This window comes from Protomyces lactucae-debilis (assembly GCF_002105105.1).
Source record: "Protomyces lactucae-debilis strain 12-1054 chromosome Unknown BCR37scaffold_9, whole genome shotgun sequence".
NCBI lineage: Eukaryota > Fungi > Ascomycota > Taphrinomycetes > Taphrinales > Protomycetaceae > Protomyces > Protomyces lactucae-debilis.
In genome coordinates, this window is record NW_024468001.1 from 295,166 (window position 1) to 316,875 (window position 21,710).

Sequence of the window (21,710 nt, forward strand, 5' to 3'; positions counted from 1 at the left end):
TATGATATGTGACTGCATAACGCGTCTGTAGATTCTGGCGCGTCTAATGACGACAGAACGCGCTACACCAACCGTGAATCTGCATCTAGCTCCCGTTCGCTGCCATGGGTATCAAGGGCCTGACTCAGGTCATCAGCGAGAATGCTCCTGCTGCCATGAAGAATCTTGAAATCAAATCTTTCTTTGGTCGCAAAGTCGCGATTGATGCTTCCATGTCACTCTACCAATTCCTTATTGCCGTTCGCCAGAATGATGGTCAACAGCTGCAATCAGAGTCCGGTGAGACGACTTCTCATCTCCTCGGCATGTTTTATCGTACCATTAGAATTGTAGACAATGGCATCAAGCCAGTCTATGTCTTTGACGGTGCCCCACCCAAGCTCAAATCTGGCGAGCTTGCCAAGCGTATCGCGCGCAATGCTCAAGCGAGCAAAGACGCAGCTGAAGCAAAAGAAACAGGTACAGTTGAAGAGGTGGACAAGTTTTCCCGACGAACAGTGCGCGTTACGCGCCAACACAATGAGGAAGCCAAACTACTCCTCAAGTTGATGGGCATTCCATTTGTTGAAGCACCATGTGAGGCTGAGGCTTGCTGTGCACAGCTTGCCAAATCTGAGAAAGTCTTCGCTGCTGCGTCTGAAGATATGGACACGCTCTGCTTTGATGCCCCGGTACTACTTCGCCACTTGACCTTTTCTGAAGCACGAAAAGAGCCCATCAGCGAAATCACAACCTCTAAAGTTCTGACTGGCTTGGGTCTGACGCGCGATCAGTTTATTGACATGTGCATCTTACTAGGATGCGACTATTGTGATGCGATCCGCGGTATTGGCCCTAAAAAGGCACTCGAACTCATCAAGGAGCATGGTGACATTGAGCACATTCTCGAATCGCTCAAGGGCAATAAGAAGTTTGAAGTGCCAGAAACTTGGCCGTATAAAGATGCGCGTGAGCTATTCAAGAATCCAGATGTCGACCCTTGGCTACGAGTAGAAATGTCGCCCCTTGAAAAGGAATTGAGGGATCGAATGGCACGCAACAAGGAGGCTGCGCATGCAGCTGCGGAAAAGATGGGTGCGACGGGTGCATCGACTGACTCAAAGGAAGAGCCTGCATCGTCGCAGGCAGAGACGGAGGCACCGGCTAGCAGTGCACCCGCGACAGAAGTACCTACGAGCAGTCAACCAGCCCGCGCGCCAGAAGTAGATGACGCACCCACAGCATCTGTTGAAACCGACACTGCTCGAGCATCAACCCCTGAAACGACCAAGCCCGTGGACCCATACAAAAGTCCCGTCAAGCCCACAGACTTGTCGGCATCTCAGGCTCCCGAGATTCCGCGCATTAAGACATCCATTGCAGACTTGACACTTGAATGGAACGAGCCAGACGTCGATGCACTCATTGCATTTCTATGTGACGACAAGGGCTTTGATGTTCAGCGTGTCCGCAACGGCGCCGACAAGTTACGCAAGGCCACGAAGCAAAAGCAGCAAGGCCGTCTCGATAGCTTCTTTAAACCTATTCCTGGCGCAACAACGACGAAGCGCAAGGCACCGGAAAAGAGCACAAAAAAGAAGCCAGCAACGAAAAAGACCAAACAGTAACATAGCTATCGCATATCTAGTAGAACCCAGTTTGCTGCGCCTGCATGCCACCATTCATATACCCACCCGATGTAATCAACAGAGGATTCGTAATCATGGGTGTTGATTCTTCCTTTTCAACAGTCGCCGTATCCTTCTTCTTCCGCTCCTCATTGTCGAGGTGGAGCTGCTCCAGCCGCGCACTCTGCTCCCGTTGGTGATTGATCATGTACGGCATGACAAAGTCATTCAGCTTGTAGCGCCACGACAATTCCATGACCAGGTCGAGTGAAATCAGGTGGTAGCACGTATACAGCATGGCGGCGAAGACTTCGTTGTTGCCAACCGATACAAAGTATCGCACCAAGTCTTCCACAATCTCGGGCTTGGCAGAGACTGCAGCGATATCCACTGCATCTTTCCAAAGACGATCTTGCTTGGCGAGGTCAATGGCATGCTGCCAACGCTTCATCTTGCGGTAGAGATGCGCTGCAATGCGTCTAAATTCGAGCAAATCGTGCTTCTCAAGACGTTGTGCAAGAGCCAGAGTATCATACTTGTCAAAGGCATCCACGGAATCGCGCAAGCCGCGATAATCCTCCTCTTCAATCAACAACTCATTGTAGGCGCGGTTGACTGCCTCAATGTTGCGCTCCTGAACAGCAACAAGGTAAGTCTTGATGAGGGGAATGTTATCTGACTTTTCAAACAGACGTACCACACGCGTGTGATCAATGCGAGGTGTGAGGGTCTGCAGCAAGTCTGTCAAGAGCATTGGCTGCTCTTGCAGGTAAAAGTTGACGGCCTTGTAGTAAATTTCGAGGTTTGCCACCTTGACCATGATTTCCTTGAAGCGCGCATGCTCCCAGGCATCGGCACTACGCTCCATGATGGTCAATGCGGCATTGTCGAATTCATCATAGTGCACGTACAAGAACACAAGCTCCGGCCAGAGATGCGCTTGTTCGCACGCACGAATCGTCTTTGGCATCTGAATACGTCCCCAAAAGAGTTTGAGGTGCTCCATGACCTTTTCTGGCTTGTACTTTGTGTATAGAATGGCAAGCTCCGTAAACATGCCCATGTGTGCGCGCTCCAAACCGAGACCAGCTTCCATGAGACTGATGAGTTCTTCAAAGTAACCGTTGTACTCGTACTGCTTGACGAGGTCTGGCAATTCTTCAGCGTGGACAATCAGATTGAGACCGCAAATTTGAGCAAGGCGGAATTCCTTCTTGTCGATGCACACTTGGTTGACTTGCTTCCAGACTTTGATGCTGTTGGCCTTGCGTGCACAGTCGACGGCATTTTGGTATTCACCAAGGTGGACAAGCGTTTCTGCCAAGCGCGCCCAGTTGGAGATGCTGGTAAAGAGGATCTTGGCTGCTTGGTATTGTTCAGCGTCGTAGCAATCCTCTCCAGCCTTGTTGACGTCGGCAACGTTGGTTCCCTGCAAAAAGTCTTCAAGGTCATGGACGCGGTCCGTCTTGGCGTACGATAGCAACAACGACGTATCAACAATGGGCTCGCGCACTGTCTTGCGAGCCATTTGGAGGAACCGGATGAGGTCCTCCGATTTGCCAGCGCGGTCGGCAATTTCAATCACTTCAGCGTAATTGCCTGGGTCTTGCGCCTTGATGTACGAGTCAATCGCATCAGTCACGCGGAGACCATCAATTTGCGCTTTTCCGAGACGGGACCATACGACGGGCGTATCCACCTTCTCAGCAAAGTCGGCAGCACGATCAATGGAGACAATGTGCTCCACCAGCACATTAACAGCATCGTGATGAGCGCCAGTCTTCTCGTAAATGGCGAGGGCTTCTTCATGAAGACCACTCTGGATTGCAATCTGTGCAATGTCTGGTGCGTCGTAATTGTCGAGCTTTTGAATGTAGTCGCGCACACGGCCTTTGTCTGACTTGATGGCCGTCAAAATCAAGAGATTCTGAAGGTTTTGGTTGTCGCTAAACGCGGATGGCTCGAGGATGATCTTTTCGAGCAAGTCAATCAGCTCAATGGGCATATCAGCAGCCATAAAGGACTTGACTGCAACAGACACATCTTCGGGCGACGACGATTCCGGAACAGCCGTGGCAATGACTTGATCCACCAATGGCCTGCGGAAGCTGTTTTCCTGCAACACTTGCGACCACAAGTCACCATCACGACGTGCGAGCAGATAGCGTGCTTGCTGCTTGAACATTTGGTTCTCATTCGTGATGCGCACGAGATCCATGTCATTTTGACCTTTTTGATAGGCAATAAATGCGAGGTGTGGGTCACGCTTTTCGCAGTACTTGCCAACAACAGCTGAATCGTACATGTCGTTTTCCTTGAGGAACTTTTCAGGATTGTTGTTGCTGTCAATGTAGATTTTGGCAAGGGCATTGTACACCTCTTTGTCTTGTGTGCCTTGGCTGAGGGTCATTTCAAGGAAGGGTAGCAGCATTTTGAGGCGATTACGCTTTTCCACTTCTGCAACGAGCTCGCCAACGGGAACTTGGCCAATGACTGACATGAGCAATGACTTGATGATGCTTTCATCGCAGTCGACGTCGAGCAAGCCGCCAATGACCGCAGGAGCGCGCGAGGGATTGACGCGCTGTACATACACTTCAATGAACTTGAAGAGCTGGTTCTTGTACAGGTACAAGACCAAGTCGTGCACAAAGTCGAATCGGTCGCACACAATAATAAGTGGGAGCTGATCCGGCAGCTTGGCTTCCTTCAAAAAGTTTTTAACCTTTTCGGGATTGTAGGCGTTGGATTCGCGGCATACGCGTTCGACTTCCTTGAGTTGGCCGATGGATGCAGCAGCTTGAATGTACTTGAATGCCACTTCTGGATCTTCTGACAAGTTGACGACCGATCCAAGGTAGTAGTATAAACCTTCTGGCGTCTTGTAACGCTCAAACATGTCAATGAGACGGTGCGCACCAAGCAAGTCGCTATATTTTGTCGAGATTTGCACAACCACCTGCAGATTTTGGCGAATGTTTTGCTTCATCATCTCATCCAAACACTCAAGCGATTGCTCAACAGAGAGCTTGCCAAAGTACCCAACAAGCCATTCAGTGTTGAGAATATGCGTCTGCACAATGACCCGCTTAATGTCCTTTGGCGAATCATACAGCTCGAGTGCTCGTTGGTACAAGCCAGCCTTTTCACACAGCGCCGCAATCATGGGCTTGTCAAAGTGAGAAAACATTTCATTTCCGAGAATGGCATCCGCAACAGGAGGTGCATTGAGCAAATTCATTTCAAGCAGACGTGTTTGCAAGTGTCCTTGGTCGGGCTGGTTGTCCTTGAGAGCATCCAATAGAAATGCGGTTGCTTGTTGAATCATGTTTTGGCTCATGAAAACATCCACGACACGGTCAATGTCGACCAATGAGCCGCCTTCAGTGTTGGCAAGCTGTGTTGCGAATTCAGCACCACGCTCTGGGTTGATACGGACAATGTGCTGTAGCAATGCAGCATAGTCTGGACTGTAGCCTGATTGAGCTGCATACGGTACAATTTGATCAAATTGCCCAGTCTCGGCATAACACGCAACAACCTTGCTTGGCACATTGGCTTTGAGGTAGATTTGCAAGGCCAGGTTGAGGTTGGACATGCGCACCAAGTCGCCGAGCGCCTCGCTGCAGGCAAGCTTGTCTTCGCCAAACCATTTCTCAAGGAGTTGCACACGACCTTGTTGGATGACTGGTCGAGAGAGCTCCATCGTTTCATACTCATTCAGCGAGCCCTTGTCAAGAAGGGAACCAAAGTATTGTAGAATAGGCGACAGACCACCTTGTGCGGCAGGTGCCTGCTTGAAGCGGTTGATGGTGTCTTGAGTACGCAAAATACCGCGTGGGGAGTTGGCGGCGACTTTGGCTGCTTCTGCGAGATTGCCACTGCTAAAGAGTTGTTGGAAGCGTTGCACATAAATGTCATCGGCGCCTGGCAAGTTGCCACGACCGGCCAATTTCACTGCGAGCGTTGCATCGCTCAGAGTGTTCATGATGTAGGGAATCATGTTGTTTTCATCCACCGACACACTGAGCACTTGACCTTTGCGGTTGATGCCGAGGATGCCGGAAGTAGCATCGTGATCTGTGGTTGTAAATACCGTCTCGCTCGAGATGCGATTCATGTAGATGCACACGCCCGTTTCGAGGTCGTACAAGTGAATGAAGCCGTACTTTGTGACGAGGTGAATGATGCCGTATCGCTTCGACACTTGCATAGCAACAGGAAAATCGTTGACTGCCTCGGGAGGAAAAAAGACATCCACCTGCTTCTTTGTAAAGACTTGGTTGGCGGGGTTGGGATCAATTGGCACAATGTGCAGCTTCGCGCCTGTCTCTGTGCGCACGGCAAACGAAAAAAGTTTGGTCTCCGCTGGATTGTCTTCGAGCTTGACTTGTGCAAATGCAGCAGCGTGACCTTCAATGGGCTGCGACTGTCCTCGGTCTGCATTGTAGAGCTGCATAGCACCCACAATACGACCATTGTCACTCTTGATGCCGACAACAACGAACCACTTTTCATCGCTATTCACCTTGTAATTGATGATTTGCGCGTCTTGCAAGTTTGCACTCCGGTCAAACATCTTTTTCGGCGCGTCTTCTGTCGTGAGGGACCAGTGGTACACGGCTGTTGGTGTGACCATACCAATGACCGTTTCCGAGACCCATGTCCAGTACTTGACATCTTCATGCATGGCATGTGCCTTGAGCTTTGCCTTTGCGTCGAGATTGAAGATTTGCAGCTGTCGTTGTGCCTTGAGGGCAATGATGTTTTGTTTTGGGTGCATGATGGCGTGGTCTGCTTGGATATTCCTTCGCATGATGCTGCTTGGGTTATGCACGTCAATGACGATGAGCTGCGAGGACTCTGCATCGCGTACACAGACCCAGCGGTCTGATTGCAGGGTGAGGGTGTTGAAGCCGATGGCCGATTGGGGGATATTGTAGGGCGCCTGAGTGAGCTGGAGGTGCCTGCTGTTAGTCATGACACAGAGATGAATGAACGTACTCCTCAAACTTGATGGGAAGCCCTGCCATGGTAGCTTGTCCCTGTGCTCGTTCTGGTCTAAGTCTCTTCTATTGATTGTTGCTGGTCGTCATTGGCCACGTGAAGTACGCAGTCACATTTCTAGGGATACTAGTGCTACTAGTCTAGTAGCTATAATCAATGCCCGCCTTCTTCAGTTCCTCGTTCTTGTCCTGCCGTCTTTGCTCGTGCTTCTGCTGCAATGCCTCCCACTGCTCCGTCGTCTTGGCCTTTTCCACTCGCTCTTTTGCAATATGCGACCAAGGCACCACCTTGAACCGGCGGCCTGCTCCCTTGAAGAGCTGCTGTTTGCCTCCTTTCGCATCAATCTCCTCCTCCGACATGAGCTTCACCTGCAAGAGCGATGAAGCGAGCAGGTAGTTATGCATGGTCCGCGCAACAATCTCTGCCACTTCACGGTCGGCAAACTCAATGAAGGCATAGTGCTTTGACTTGCCAGTCTTTTTCGAGCGTGACAGACGTAGCTGGACAATCTCACCAAACTGTGAAAAGTAGCTCTGCATCTCTTGTTCGTAGAAACCGTGAGGGACGCGGCCGAGATAGAGCACGCCTGAGGTCTTAGCGGCAGGCTTTGATTTGAGCAGGGAAGAGATGCTCGGCGTTAGGTTCTGTAGCTGGATGATGCGATCGTCCTCTTCGCCTTCCTCGTCGGAGCTGTCGAGACCATCGAGGAGGGCTGCTTGCGCTGATTCTGATATTTCTGATTCAGAGTCGGATGGAAGGGCCAATTCTTCAGCTGGCTCTGGCGACGCCTTGGCGACCTTGCTCGGGCCCTCTTTGGCAGCTGCTTTCCTCTTGACGGGCATTTGTCTTATTACTTCTTCTACTGCTTCTCTCTCTTGATGGATTCAGCTTCAATAAATATTTCAGTCGCACGCTGCTTCACTACCATCAGCTACACCTTGCCATAGTCCAGCTTCGACTCGAGCTTCTTCGCATCAGACACCTTGCGCACCGCCTTTTGCAGATCCTCCTGCAAGACATAATCACGGTCTGCTCGGATCGCAAAGAACGCACCCTCCGTTACCACATTGCGCAAATCAGCACCATTGAAGCCATCAGACAACTTGACAATCGCCTCCAAGTCAAACTCCCCTTGCTGCTTCACGCCCGTCATGTGAATCTTGAGAATTTCCAATCGACCCACTTCATTGGGCAAAGGAATCTCAATCTTGCGATCGAGTCGACCAGGTCGTAGCAGTGCAGGGTCCAACGTATCCGGTCTATTGGTGGCCATAATCACCTTTGTCTGACCAAGATAGTCAAATCCATCCAAACAATTGAGCAACTCCATAAGCGTCCGTTGAATTTCCCGGTCTGCTGAGGTCCCCTCACTAAATCGTCGTCCCCCGATCGCATCAATCTCATCCATGAAAATGACACAAGGCTCATGCTCTTTGGCATAGGCAAACATCTCTCGAATAAGTCGTGCAGACTCGCCAATGTACTTGTCCACAATGGCAGACGACACAACTTTGAGGAAGTTGGTATCGAGGGAAGAAGCAACGGCTCGAGCAAGCAACGTCTTGCCCGTACCAGGCGGTCCATACAGCAGCACGCCCTTTGGCGGTTTGATACCCACACGCAAAAAGAGCTCTGGATTCTTGAGTGGTAGCTCAATAACTTCACGCACCTCTCTGATTTGCTCATTCAGGCCACCGATACCCGCAAAGTTGATTTTACCAGGATCCTCGAGTGACATGTTGTAGACGAGTGGATCCACTTCGCGTGGCAGGATGCGCATAATAGTCAGGGTTGTCATATCGAGCGAGACACGCACGCCTTGCTTCAATTTAGATCGCTTGAGGTTTGTGCGGCAACCGACGATGTAGCGCGGTCCAGAGGATGCCTTGACAATGAAGCGCTCTTCATCCAACTGCTTGAGAATCTCGCCAATGATTTGCCCAACAGACTGCAGCGCCTTCATGTCATCTTCTGTTTTGTTGTACTTTTTATCGAGTCCGCGGATATTGAGACGCACTACAGTTAGCGAGTCATTGAAGAGAATACCTACAGTTCTTGAGCTTTGCATCCCATTCTCTATGCTCAATCAGCTTCTGCTTGAATGAATCAAGCTCCGGTCTCTCGGCCATTTAGTGTGTGGTGACGCGTCAAAATCTACAAACGACTTCTACGAGCGCGAACACCTTCCGCCAACTCACGCAGCATGACTTGCGTATCCTCGAAATGCACACAAGCATCTGTGATGGACACACCATGCTTCAACCCAGCCTTGCCTTCTGCTGGCACCTTCTGTGCACCTTCATTGACATGCGACTCAATCATCACGCCAAAGATATTCTTCCCACCCGCCTGCAACTGCTCGGTAATGTCATGCGAGACTTTTGGTTGGTTTTTGTGATTCTTGAGGGAATTGCCATGTGAGCAATCCACCATGATGCGTGTCGGTGACAACTTGGCCTTTTCCAAGGCAGCAGCTGCTTCCGCAACAGACGCAGTATCATAGTTGGTACCATGCTTGCCACCACGCAAAATCATAAATGTCTCGTCATTACCTCGCGTTTGCTGAATAGCAGCAAGTCCTTGCTTCGTCACACCCAAAAATGTGTGTGGATGGGAAGCAGCACCCATGGCATCCACGGCAACGCCCAATCCACCATCCGTACCATTCTTGAAACCGACCGGGAAGGATAGACCTGAAGCAAGTTCACGATGCAATTGTGATTCGGTCGTTCGCGCACCAATCGCACCCAGAGACAACAAGTCTGCCAAGAACTGTGGCGAGATTGTATCCAGCATCTCTGAAGCAAGTGGCATGCCCAATTCCGTCAACTCGACAAAGAGCTTGCGTGAGATGCGAAGACCCTTGTTGATGTTGAAACTGCCATCGATATCAGGATCATTGATGAGGCCCTTCCAACCAACCGTCGTCCGCGGCTTCTCCAAGTAACTGCGCATGATAATGAGCAAGTCCTTTTGCAGCTCCTCCTTGAGTGGCATCAACAGCTTGGCGTATTCCAGCGCCTGATCCGCATCATGCAGCGAACAAGGACCCACCACAACAACAAGCCTATCATCGGTTCCCTTCAGCACGGCAGAGATTTCTTTACGTGCACGCACAACGGTGCGCAAGGATGCTGAAGATTGTGGGAACTCTTCTTGTAGAAGTGCCGGTGGAATCAAGGGATTGTGCCCAATGATACGTGAGTCTTCCGAGGGCACCTGCCATGATTCTGCGAGGTTGTCTGCCATCGTAGCTGTCTAGTAACAACAGTACTCGGTTTGGGTGTCTCGTTGGGTAGATTTGCTGGCGATAATAAGTTGGAATTCCCACGGTGAGCAGACATTCAGGGGAGAAGACGGCCATCTACCAGGATTCTACCTCCGCTTCTCTACATGGCTAAATGATGTGCATGAAGGCGTCTAAGCTATCACATAGTGCAATCGAATGCTATCTATATCAGAAGATACCTCCATATTCTTCGCGATCATCGAGGATGAGAGAGTGAGAGAGGTGTGATTCTAAATTGCCAATGACAAAATGCCGCATGGCGGTGGTGACTGGTCAGTGATGAGAACGACTTGAACATCAGGCTGCTCGAGATCGTGCCAGCTTGTACTGATCTTGACAGTGCGGTCGCGCACGGCCAATTTCTCCTGCAATCGTATCCCAACCAGCGCCTCGAGCTGGGCCAGACAGTCGCAGGAAGCTTCGTGCCACAGACTCGAGCCAGGAGGGTAGATGACACCTTCTTGGTCGATCGAGTGATCCAGCAACTCCTCCAGGGCCTCATCAATCACCTCGTCGGCCAATGTCCTGAGGACATCAGGTACCTTCCGCAGAGTGCCGAGTGCCATGTCGACGTGACGCTGGGAGGAGGCTATTTCCTGGGCGATTTCCGCGCCCGACCAGCCTTGGCGATAGAGGTTCAGCAGTTGAAGCTCCTACTTCACCTTCAGGTCGTTGTCATGCGAGGCGAAGCGTACCGTCCCGGCCAGGATGGCAAGTGCCATGTTCCCCTGCAATGTTCCTGCCTCATACTGCACACAGTGCCAATCTCCGGCCAAGTCTTGCCAGATTGACGCAAGCCGATAATCTTCTGCTCAATGGCATCGCTGACAGTCATTCGCCTTTGTCTGAAGCGGTTCTGTATGAAGTGAGGGTGTAGGAGGAGGAAATTGGCGACCAGACCCAAAATGACCGTGCGGGCTCCAATCGGTGACTTTTCAGGGGAAGGAGAAGAGAAATCTCAACCCCATCCATCTGTTTATTCAGAGGACCCCATCATGGCCCACAGAATACTTGATTTTGCATAGATTGAGCGCGGCAAGAGCATAACGATAGAATATGTGACTGCTCATTTTAGAAAAGCAATTTTGCCTTATATTGCGCCAAGCTTGGAAGATCTTTCAACACAGAAGTTCGGGTTGGCGCAACGGTAGCGCGCAAGGCTCATATCGATCTCGTTGAGAGTTCGAAGATACCTTGATGTAGCTGGATCGACACCAGCACTCGAAATGGCCTTCGCCTTTTTGTCTCTTCTTTAGAAAGCTCTGCGTAGATCACGAGTCGGAGTGCCAGAGAACGTTAGAAGATCTCTCTATAGTCGTGGTATTGGTGCTGCAACTTTTCATGCATGCGCAAATAACGACGGCCAGCTTTTTTCCTCTCTTGACAACGGATCACCCGTCCTAGCGACCTTGCCGCTCGAATATACAATGCAGTCGCATCTGTGAAGCTATGGCATGACGATCCGTTATGCCCTTCGCATTTCTCTGATCCAGTAGCTACGGCATGCAGTGACCCAAAGCTTGTGCTTGGCGACCTGCGATTGCCTCGTGCAGCACGTACTTGGCTGTGGCAATTGGCTCTATTCACTCGGACTCATGCTATGCACTGCAAAACGGAAAGCTACTATGCATGCAACCCTGAAAGCTTGAAGTCGCATTGCGTGCCAGAAGTCCCTAGAAACCGCCCAGACTCAACATGTTAGGAATTCAAGTGCAACCCCTGATCACTTGCTTCCGCTGTTATCTCTCTGGCAAGTCTCTGCCACGTCAGCGCTCATACACGTGACCTTCAACTTGGTCTTAGCTGGCAAGAGTGCTATGCTCTTGTCCCCTATTCGAATCAAGTCTTATCTGCAGCTGCCCTGCGTGCCTGTGTCTATCACCTACGACTACAGCCTCGCATATCCGCCAATCTCGATTACAACAGCTTGTTCCTTCATCCCCAATTATGATAAGTCGCTTTATTTCAGCTCGTCAGATTTTGCAAGTGTCCGTCATGCATTTGCAAGTGTCAACGTCAGTCATTCATCGCATTTGGCAGAGTTGCTACGTCAAACGACTCTTATCATCTAGGATGAAATTGTGGCGCAACACAAGGCCGATATCATTGCAGTCGATGCAACTCTCAGAGACATTCGACATGAACCGGCAAAGTTCTTTGGTGGCATTCCAGTAGTTTTTGGCGGTGACTTTGCCCAAATCTTACCTGTCGTCCGGCGTGGTGGACCAGAGGGAACTATGGAGGCAAGCATACGCTTCGCTCCATTCTGGCATAACTTGCGTGTCATTTTCTTGACACAAAATCAGCGCCTGCAACCTGGCACAGCAAATGCTAATTGGGCCAAACTCCTCCACGATATGACATATAAGAACAACGGCACGGAGCAAGGTATACTGACTATCCCTGACGACGTCAAGCATTTCACCAATGCGGGTGCATTCATCGACAACATCTATTCGAAGGAGTTGCTCAACAGGAACGCAGGGTCAGCTGACTTTTTGGCAGAAAGAGCTATTCTTGCCCCGCTTGATAGCACTGTCCAGCATATCAACGACGTTGTCTTGTCACGCATGGATGGAGAAATGCATACTTACGGGACCTTTGATACAGTTGAGGGCGACAGAGGTCATTACAGTCTGGCCAGTTTATGCAAGGTCATTACTAAACCAGTGGCAGCCAATGTCCTGCAATACAAGGATAGGCACTGGCTGGAGACGGTCAAATGTACGCGAACCGGTGAGTCTGAAGAGCAAGAAGCCATTTGGGAAGTCGTCGGTGTTGTCGCAAAACACTCAAAGGTCAGTCCCTATGGCGACTATGACGACCAGAACAAGGACGCACATCTAGGAAACGCCAGCATTTTGCTCAATTTGAACAGGTCGATGGTCCACCGGGCTCTTGTGTTTACTGGCATTCTAATCGAGTCTGGGGTTGCGTCGACCTTCACGGGATGCTGGCTATGACTATGGCGATATCTAGGTTCGTTGATGTGTGTGGTGTGGTGGAAGAAGGAAAGTGGGCGAAGCGCTCCTTTATCCTGCTGGCGGTGGGCAGACCCCTGAATTTCAATGTTTGCCATAGCTCGGCCGTGAGAACAAGATCACTGTCTCTAGGGTCCATGCACAACGACAATCCGCTTGCAAAGACAATCCTCGACTGTCAAGCTGCACTGAACGCAGAAGAAGGTCCTCCCTTCTGCCTCATGCGTCGGACTTCCCCAGTGCAGCAGATTGTCCTTGGCGAACAACATTCAAGACAAAGGTGGTGAATCGGCAGCCTTGGCATCTGCACATAGCCACCAAGGAGGAACAAACTACATGTGCTAGGCCTATGGATATTTCTCCTCACAACAGCGCCATGTAAGCATGCATACCAATGACCGCGTTAGGCTTTTAGCTGAGTTCAAGAAAACAACTTTCTCGTTTCCATCTTCTCCCCGTCCATGACTTCCTCCAAGCCATCTAACCCATGAAGGAGACGTGATGGTCGATGACTTTTGGTACAAGAACCCTCGCGTGCGTCTAGGACAAAAGGCCTGCCGCAATAGATGCCACTTGGTCCGATGATGTCAAGTCTGCACTGCACGGTCGCAAGTGACGCATGTGGCAGCTTTGCAGCTTATAGCATTCGCTTCGTCACAAGCAGCACGTAAGGGGCCAGGGCAGGTACGCTTCATCGTAGGTCGACGGCGTCCGTCCCACAAGTTGTCAGTCTCGCGTCGACAATCAGTAGTTGCAACATAGTGATGCCATGAACGCCGTCATTAGATATCAGGCTACAGACGAGTATCAAGATGTGTCAAAATGTCCATTCGCAGAGAGTGGTCATATACGTACAGCATGCAGGCGCCCAGTACCATCCATATGAGGAGCCAAGACAACGGAATTGCAGTTGTCAAATTGTAGCCCTCATCATTTCATATTCTGCGGTCGGCAGACTTTCTGGGGTCCAACACATATGCCAGCAGCCTCTCTGAGACTCTGGTCCTCTCACAGTGGATGCTGCATCACATTCATTGTCACTCGCAGCCAGCAGCCGATTGTCACTCGCAGGCTCAGCTGGTTCGTGTGATCATGGCAGACTGCAGCTCGCTTTGATTTGCCTATCTGGGCGTTATCTAAACCGCATCTGCATGACTCACAACGACCCCGGGATATTGACGGTACTGACCACGCCTACTTAAGTACAAAAGAAGCTAGAATGTACCATCTGTGCTCCCAAGTAGCTGATACCTAATGACTGCCATTATGACAGGCTCTGCTCCATTGTCGCTCCAAGTCTACGAGCGGCAGCAACGGCTCGCCGCTCAAGGTCGTACAGATGACCCAGCTGCTCGCATGACACCTACACGAACACCATCAAACGCGCCCATTATGGCGCACATTGAGAAAGAAAGCTCCAAGATTGTAGATGAACATGGCAAGTACCTCTCCATTGAGCTACGCGACCCGACGCGCGTTTATACCGCCCTTGACCATATCATTGGCTCAGTCAGCTTCAAGGATGTTGCATTAGGTGCACGCAAAGTCAGACCATCAAAACCATATACACCATTAGACCTGGCAGACAAGGTGTTGATCGTCTCGCTGCTCGGCGTCCAGCACGTCAGCTATCAGACTTGGAACGTCCAGAAGAATTGCTATGCACCTAAGCAAACTGAATGGGTCTTCCTCCGGCAAGCACAGTCGGTACCGCTTGTCGATGTAGAGGATCACGCGCCTTTTGCTTTTGAATTACCAGCAATGCTTCAACCGCACCAATGCCCGCTCGGTGACTTGAATCATCTATCGCTTTCGCCAAGCTGCGGGGATGTGAGCGACTTTGGGAAAGCAGTCGCTGCAGGTCCACATGCCACACAGATTGTCTATATGATTAAGGCAGAGCTCAAACACTATGGCAGCATCTTTTGCATGGCTAGACAAAAGTTCACCTTCTTCCCAAGCGGTTTTCATCGACCTGATCCAAGATGGATTGACACTATGCAGGCAAGGCACGATAGTGCAACCATTGATCCTGTCGCACGTCCTGTCGAGAATGCCATTGGGAAAAGAGCTGGTGAGCTCAAATATCGCGTCCTCTGCGCGACTCTGACAACGACGAATGATGATACGGCATCAACAAGTCCCCTTACGCTACTGTTGACGTACACAGGCGCCAAGCCGCCATCCATTGAAAAGATTCGCCTTAATTTGTTCGCAACTACCGTGAAGCGCACAGAACACAGGCACACGAATGATGGTAGCCCTGAGCATACCAACACGACCGTTAAAGAGCTCGGTGCCTTCACGCTTGATGCTGCATTGTCAAGGTCGCAGTGGACACGCGCAGCGCCGAAACCGTCCGTTGGTCGAGCCATGTCTTGCATCTCTGTCTTGTCGGATGAACAAGCTGTTGCTAATACGCGCTGGCACAAGACGACGTCTAATCCCACGAAATCGTCGTCACTGCGAGAACGTGGGTTATCCTTCTCGACAACGCGAACAATAACACGCTCATCCGGTTCATCTGGAGAGGCAAAAGAACCATCGCCCACCTGGCGTATGCGTTGTACAATACCAGTCAGCTTGCCGTCAGGTGAGCGTATCGTGCCGAGCTTTGAGAGTTGTTTAGTTGCACGACGCTACCGTGTACAAGTCTTGTTTCACCTCGCAGGGTATCAAACAGTCATGTTTATGGTGCCTGTCTGGATATGTAGGCGAGGGGCACCCCAGGGCATGGCGGGTCGTTGTGCTGACCGTTTCTTGTCTGGACGTGGCGAGGAGGTGCTGGAGGAAGAAGATGCTGAGGGTGAAGCCATTGTACCAACAGAGACACGTCGTTTAGAAGTCCTGGACTACGACGGCAACCTTGACGATACCGGCAGCCAGGAAGCTGCCCCGACGTATGCGCATGTGCAAGCTCAGCTCTCGCCGGCAGCACCCATCAGTAGCACGCCCACCTACACGCTACCTCAAGATTTATGGGAGTGGCAAGTGCGCGCTGTTTGGGAAGATAAAGCAGATGGAGCATAGTCTATAGAGTCTCTTTTTAGTACCGATTGTAAACAAGATTGCCGACTCAAGCGCTCAACGTCTGGAAACCTCCAGAGATGACTTCTTCCACAAACGTATCCGTCACTTCATCCCAGCTAAACTTTGCCAAATCAGCACCATAGCTACGCGGTACGACGCAATAGCATACTTCTAACGGCACTTCGAGTTCAGTCGCTTGTTTGATGGACAGCGAGAGAAAGTAAGACAATAGGATGCGCGACACCACACGATGGGAAATCATGAGGATGTGGTGTTTCGCCCGTTCAGACTCGACAATGAGTGGATTGAGGCGATGTACCACATCAAGGTAACTTTCGCCACCACCTGGATAGCGGTAGTGCATCTTATCTCGCCGACGCGCCTCAAACTCCCGTGGATGCAGCTTTTTGATTTCTGCATACGTCAAGTTGTCGCAGAGACCAGAGTCGATCTCATCCATCGTTTTAAAGGACTTGACATCATAGACTTCTTCGCTGAATGTTTCTGCCGTTTCGCGAGATCGAGCAAGCATGGATGTCCATACGGAGAAGGACTTTTCAACAGGAGGCGCATCAGCGTAGTAGCCATCCCTTGGTTGTGGATTCTCTGTCCAGTGATCTGACTCCTTTGGAATAATGCGTGGATGAGAACGCCACTGTTCGAGCTGATGATCTCGAAACTTTATGCGTTGCTGATCGACAAGTCGTGCAAGGGCAGCAGCGTACTTGCGACCACGCGGGGTCAGCGATGCATCACCACCAATCTTCCCACTGACATTGTCCTCTGATTCACCGTGCCTGGTAATGAAGATGAGACGCTCAGCAAGGTTAAAGTTGAGAAGGAGATAGATGGCCTGACCAGCCAGGAATCCCTCAATGTTGCAGGAAATGACCTTTTTGCCGACATTGATGAGCTTGCAGTACGACATGCCAGCTGCCTCTTCCGCATCGCCAATTGTTTCGTACTGCGCTTCGTAATTCTTGACGCGCTCCTTGAAGTCTGCTAGGGCCTCAACAGGGTCGCGCGAGCGATAGTCTGGGCCGTTGAGCTTCAAGCGCATGTTTGCTTCTAGCAGCTCCGAGTCGGTGCATATACTTTCGATGAACAAGGCGTGCAAATGATCTTCCCTGGCGATACGTTCCTGAATAGCTTTACGCCGCGCGACGGTTGAGTTGGTGGCATCAAAGATACCCACCGTCCCAACAGTTGTGACCCACTCAATCAACGCATCAAGTGTCTCCAAGGCCATCTGTTCACGAATCGCATGCGCTTTTGTATTGTTTCTATCGAAAAAGTCTGCATCTTGTCGATTGGTCGCCAACAAACGTCGCCGATCGCCGCAATTGAAGACTTGTGCAGAATGTCCTAGCCAGTTGAAGTACCGCGCTAGCTTCTTGACAATGTAGGATTTACCCCGCGCCGGCAAGCCAACCATGACAATGACAAGTTTTGATGCAGTTTGAGCAACATGACCATCAGGCGAGACTTTTGACCGTGTCACGCCCGGTACAGAGAGCGTTTGCGCACGAGGCTGTAGGCGGGGTGAGCTAGGTGCTGTTTGTATGGGCGTAGCAGACTGAGAGTAGGGGGTATCTGAATCGGTGCGCCGTACTGTATCGCGCTTGGACAGGGATGTTTTGCGTAGCAGGTAGCGTGTTCGCTCAACAGGGTCGTCACTCAGTGGCAGCGGCGGTGAGATGATTGGTGGACGCATGCTGCCATCTGAGCGCTGTATCGAGACGTCTGGCATGACCATGAAGGGACGTTGAGCGTTGAGCGTGTTTTGTAGTTCTAGCGTTCTGGTTGACTTTTTTGTGGATTGACGCATGCAAGATCTTGGCGATACGCGACTCCAGCTCCAGCTCGAAGCCGTGACAAATGCTGAAACATGCTAGAGACGCTCGTGGCGAGAGGCACGGAGCTGATCAAACCACCGTCTGTTGAAGGCATCATCACGCTGGACAAGACTGGCATCTGCCTGAACAGCGTGTGAGACTTGCTCGATGCTTGTATGGCGAAAGAGCTCCATTAAAGTCGGAACATGGACATGCCTCTGAGCAGATGACCTCCAGCTGCACCAGGATAGACGCTTGTTTTCCACTTGCTCTTCAAGCTGGACGAAACCATACACGTCTGTACTCTTTTCACAATCTGCGTAGCTGCTTGCACTGAGATGTGCTTTCCAGCGCTTGAGCGTCCTGATGCTGCGTGCGAATGGCGTCTTGGCACGCTGCTTGGGAGCGATACTCACGACAGACTTGATACAGGAAGGAGCAGGAGCTGGTGCTTTGCCAAGGTGCAGCGTATGTCCTGTGAAGTGAGGACGCGAAGGTTCAGCATTGCCCAGAGACATGGCAGCGTTCTGTGCTCTGGTCAGCAGCGTGTAAGTCCTCTCTGAGCAGTGTATGAGCAGAGTCTGAGTGAGCTATACAGAGAGAAGCGAAGCAGCAGTGGAGGAGAGGGTGGTGTACAAGGATACAGAGCACAAGGCAGCAAGCATCTCTCATCACCACCCAAGACCACATCCTCCATTGTACATCAGACCATGGCAATCAGCTTCGGGTGTCTGTCCGTCTTCACCTCAAGGAAATCACGCAGAATGTCTATTCCCATCATCCTCAGGACAAGCACAAGCACCTTCAGGGACACTACCACAGAGGGAGACCCACTCGAGCGTCACGAACGCTTCGCACTCAGCTCGCACACATCAGACAGCACACCAGCACTCTCCATCATTGCAGAAGAAGACAAGGACGGTGTAGCACCCCCTACAAGCACACCTACGGGCAGCAGACAAGTGAGCAGTTCCGATGCGACCAGCACGACATGCAGGCGTGACATCAGCAATGTGCCATACGCAGTGGGTGCGTCAGAGATCTTTGAGTCACGCATGTGGCACGAGCGCAGTGAGACTTCCTTCGCATCGGATGTCTCGACTGCTGTGCTGGAGGAGCAGCTGATGGGTGTCTCCCTCTCGCAGCTGCCGACCCCTGAGGCTCTTGTGCATCCCAGCTCGCAGGATACAGACATGACAGTCAGTTCCCGCTGTGTCGCTCCTTCCGTTGCACCTCCTCCGTCTACGCATACTGTCTCTTCTTCTGCCTCTCTCTAGCCTCTCTCTTCCTTCTGATTAGTCTCTTATCCTGCTTGTAGCTCATCCTGTTCAATAATAGAATCCTCTGCCAGCCAAATTCTGTGGGACGCGCGACTCACAGAATACACAAACCAAGCAAGGCCACCAAAGCGCAACGTCGCGTTCCTGTCGCTTCTGCCCACCGCGTTCATTTCCCTCGCGCTCCATGTCGCGTCTGCCAACTCTGACAGAAGCGCCTGTCTCAGAAACAGGCAGCTCCGTCGTGGCAGGCGAGATGCTCGAGCCGGATCTTCGAGACTTTTGCACACAAATCATCGATACCTTCAAGTGGAGCGAAGCCAAGAAGCGCAGAGATGTCAATGAGCTTGTGGAGTACCTCGAGGACCAGCTCAATCTGTATACAGTACCGAGCTTTTACAATCGTTTTGCGAAAGAGGGCGAGCAAGGCCTGGATATGGATAAGCTACAGATCTTACCTTGTGAGAGACCCGTCAAGACGAAGCTCCTCAAATTCTTTGTCTTTGGCGAGCCAGGGCTATGGCGAGAGTCTATACAACCCACCATCGTCAAGAAAGGAACAAATCCAATCCTCAAACCGCATCAAGAAGAGCCATATTCCTACAGCGCAAAGTCTTTCCTCAAGGGTCCTTTTGCGATTGTTCGTGCAGCCATGAGCGCAGATACACCGCCGATGCGGGTCGCCCTCAAAGAGTATGCACCAGAGATTGATGTCTCCTATGATATTCTCATTCAAAACCTCATGCTGCCACATCCAAACGCGCTTCGTGTCCTCTGCACCTATCGCACAACCAGAACAGGCAAAGTTGTGCAAAAGATGGCAATGGAGCCTTGGTGTGATTATCGACTCGAAGATGTCATTGCCGCTGGCGCATACGGTCTCGACCTTGTTTTGCGGGTTGGTTATTGTCTTGGCTCGCTACTCTACCACATTCATTGTCACGGTGTAAAGCACGTCAACATTAATCCTCGCAACATTCTTTTAACGGAGGAAGGCGGCATCTACCTCAGTGATCTGAGTACATCGCGCATCTACGTTGAAGCAGAGGAAATGAGCGAGCCTGCCAACGTCGATGACAAGACGGAACGCGGTCGCTTGACACATCCAAGCAGTGTCTCGACCATGGCGCACCTCACCATTCAGACTGATCTATTCTACACTGCCCCTGAACAACGCGTCGATGTCTCTCGACGTGGCACCGATATTTGGATGCTTGGCATTACACTGCTTGAATTGCTGTACTCCCTTGGACCGCAAGAACGCGCGATTCGCGATCCTCAAGCATTCTCTTACATGGTTGCATCGCTACCTACGCAACAGCTACAAAAGAAGCTACACTCGCTACTTCCAGTCTGCGCAGACCCCAAGGAAGAACAAATCCGACGAGCACTCTTGGATATCGTTGAAGAAGTGCTTGTTCAACAACCCATGCACAGACCTTCTGCCTTTGATATTCACCAACGGCTCGCCAAGTTTGCGCAAGAGGTCGAGTACCCGCTTGACTTGAACCCAGACCCTGATTTGCCGCCGATTGAAGCTGCCAAGGATGTCATTCGTGCTTCTGTACCATACAGCGTGCATGAACACATCACCATCAAGCGAGAAGACGACTACCTCGTTGACTTATCTCGCGGCGAGAAGAAAGTTCGCTTTGGGAATGACTTTAGCGTCAAGACATTCGAAGCAATGGAGGCAGGGGATGAAGATGGCAATGAGTTGACGGATGGAGAAGGTGGTGAGTTGACGGCAGAGGATGAAGAACGTCTCAAGGCGATGGAGGGCGAAGAAGGACGCGCTCTCGCCAGCTAAGACACCTTCACTGTAACAGAGATTTCTACACATGTACACTAGCGCTGTGCAAACAGCAAACCAGCGATGAAATGGATATCATCCCACTGTGCTTCAGTGACGCGCTTGACCTGAATCTGCTCGCCAGATTGTATTGCCGTTACTCTCACAATGCGACTCGTGCCCGTCATGGCAGCATGCTGCTCATCCACAAGAAAGAAGGGACATGTGAGGAATGGAGGCAGACCAGGTGTATAGATGTCTGCAAAGGTGATGGTATGATGAGCGATGGCGACTGCTGTGACGTTGGCAAAGAAGCACAGGATACGCTGGGCAGGTTTGCGCCGGATAGAGAGGATCTCACCAAGCCGGTAGTAGGTTGGACCCAGCCGCGCACTGCCTGTAATGCGCACAGGACCAGCAGACACAGGCACGTACGTGTTGACGGGTACCTCCTTGCTGTTGGCGGGTGCGTGGCAGTCAACTTGGACCAGGGGCAAGATGGTCGAGCCATTCGAGATGGAGGGTATCTGGTGCGGGTTGACGCTCGAGTGTGCCGTCAGTCGCGGTCGCACATGAATGTCTGCGTGCTGCCAGGTATCCTCAGTGTCCTCATCTTCAGGCGCCTCAAGACGCTGTCGCTTGGCTGGTCTGGTGTCATCATAGGTGAGCTTGACTCTGGTCTGTGTGCTGTCCTGGCAGACTGAGCTACTGTCTGCATCTGCGCTTGCATCAGCGACCATCTGCGAGGTCTCTGCTTCTTCATGCGTGTACGCGGGACACCTGAAGTGTTGCAGCCTGAGTCTTGCTTGTACCAGGGACGCTTTGCCCATGTTGCCTGTGGTCTGACTCTCTCCTCCAGGTCCTGACCAAAGACCACATCCTGCTTCCTCAT

General features: G+C 51.3%; 11 protein-coding genes and 1 non-coding gene across 12 annotated transcripts; 5 read left to right on the plus strand and 7 right to left on the minus strand.

The window, feature by feature from the left end:
* Positions 1-104: 104 nt before the first annotated feature.
* Positions 105-1,607, plus strand: BCR37DRAFT_357769 (DNA-repair protein rad2; the record flags this gene model as incomplete). Its single annotated transcript, XM_040868205.1, has 2 exons — positions 105-971; positions 1,335-1,607. 2 exons carry the CDS (start codon positions 105-107, stop codon positions 1,605-1,607), a joined length of 1,140 nt encoding a protein of 379 aa, XP_040725443.1.
* Positions 1,306-6,662, minus strand: BCR37DRAFT_398542 (putative clathrin heavy chain). Its single transcript, XM_040871756.1, has 2 exons — positions 6,612-6,662; positions 1,306-6,574 (listed from the first exon to the last, which is right to left on the minus strand). Exons 1-2 carry the CDS (start codon positions 6,638-6,640, stop codon positions 1,624-1,626), a joined length of 4,980 nt encoding a protein of 1,659 aa, XP_040725444.1. The 5' UTR covers positions 6,641-6,662; the 3' UTR covers positions 1,306-1,623.
* A 101-nt stretch (positions 6,663-6,763) lies between these two features.
* BCR37DRAFT_339376 (uncharacterized protein) lies at positions 6,764-7,207 on the minus strand (the record flags this gene model as incomplete). Its single annotated transcript, XM_040867330.1, has 1 exon — positions 6,764-7,207. A coding segment is annotated over one exon (444 nt), but the record flags the coding sequence as incomplete, so codon positions are not given.
* A 338-nt stretch (positions 7,208-7,545) lies between these two features.
* On the minus strand, positions 7,546-8,743 carry BCR37DRAFT_347009 (26S proteasome regulatory subunit; the record flags this gene model as incomplete). Its single annotated transcript, XM_040867734.1, has 2 exons — positions 7,546-8,630; positions 8,665-8,743. 2 exons carry the CDS (start codon positions 8,741-8,743, stop codon positions 7,546-7,548), a joined length of 1,164 nt encoding a protein of 387 aa, XP_040725446.1.
* BCR37DRAFT_379579 (Phe-inhibited DAHP synthase AroG) lies at positions 8,691-9,918 on the minus strand. The gene has a single exon (XM_040869290.1). The coding sequence runs from the start codon at positions 9,861-9,863 to the stop codon at positions 8,769-8,771; it is 1,095 nt and encodes a 364-aa protein (XP_040725447.1). The 5' UTR covers positions 9,864-9,918; the 3' UTR covers positions 8,691-8,768.
* Positions 9,919-11,033: 1,115 nt separating this feature from the next.
* BCR37DRAFT_t22 lies at positions 11,034-11,130 on the plus strand. Its single transcript has one exon. It is a non-coding gene; the product is annotated as a tRNA-Met (tRNA).
* Positions 11,131-14,052: 2,922 nt separating this feature from the next.
* BCR37DRAFT_379585 (uncharacterized protein) lies at positions 14,053-15,962 on the plus strand. Its single transcript, XM_040869291.1, has one exon. The coding sequence runs from the start codon at positions 14,139-14,141 to the stop codon at positions 15,912-15,914; it is 1,776 nt and encodes a 591-aa protein (XP_040725448.1). The 5' UTR covers positions 14,053-14,138; the 3' UTR covers positions 15,915-15,962.
* BCR37DRAFT_402657 (6-phosphofructo-2-kinase-domain-containing protein) lies at positions 15,961-17,670 on the minus strand (the record flags this gene model as incomplete). The annotated part of the gene is made up of 2 exons (XM_040871929.1): positions 15,961-17,525; positions 17,592-17,670. 2 exons carry the CDS (start codon positions 17,668-17,670, stop codon positions 15,961-15,963), a joined length of 1,644 nt encoding a protein of 547 aa, XP_040725449.1.
* Positions 17,671-17,805: 135 nt separating this feature from the next.
* Positions 17,806-18,267, minus strand: BCR37DRAFT_387268 (uncharacterized protein; the record flags this gene model as incomplete). Its single annotated transcript, XM_040870526.1, has 1 exon — positions 17,806-18,267. The coding sequence occupies one exon, from the start codon at positions 18,265-18,267 to the stop codon at positions 17,806-17,808; it is 462 nt and encodes a 153-aa protein (XP_040725450.1).
* BCR37DRAFT_316155 (uncharacterized protein) lies at positions 18,101-19,106 on the plus strand. Its single transcript, XM_040866957.1, has one exon. The coding sequence runs from the start codon at positions 18,460-18,462 to the stop codon at positions 19,024-19,026; it is 567 nt and encodes a 188-aa protein (XP_040725451.1). The 5' UTR covers positions 18,101-18,459; the 3' UTR covers positions 19,027-19,106.
* Positions 19,107-19,213: 107 nt separating this feature from the next.
* On the plus strand, positions 19,214-20,836 carry BCR37DRAFT_392787 (kinase-like domain-containing protein; the record flags this gene model as incomplete). The annotated part of the gene is made up of 1 exon (XM_040871200.1): positions 19,214-20,836. One exon carries the CDS (start codon positions 19,214-19,216, stop codon positions 20,834-20,836), a length of 1,623 nt encoding a protein of 540 aa, XP_040725452.1.
* Positions 20,837-20,874: 38 nt separating this feature from the next.
* On the minus strand, positions 20,875-21,648 carry BCR37DRAFT_392788 (uncharacterized protein; the record flags this gene model as incomplete). The annotated part of the gene is made up of 1 exon (XM_040871201.1): positions 20,875-21,648. One exon carries the CDS (start codon positions 21,646-21,648, stop codon positions 20,875-20,877), a length of 774 nt encoding a protein of 257 aa, XP_040725453.1.
* Between the last annotated feature and the right edge of the window lie 62 nt (positions 21,649-21,710).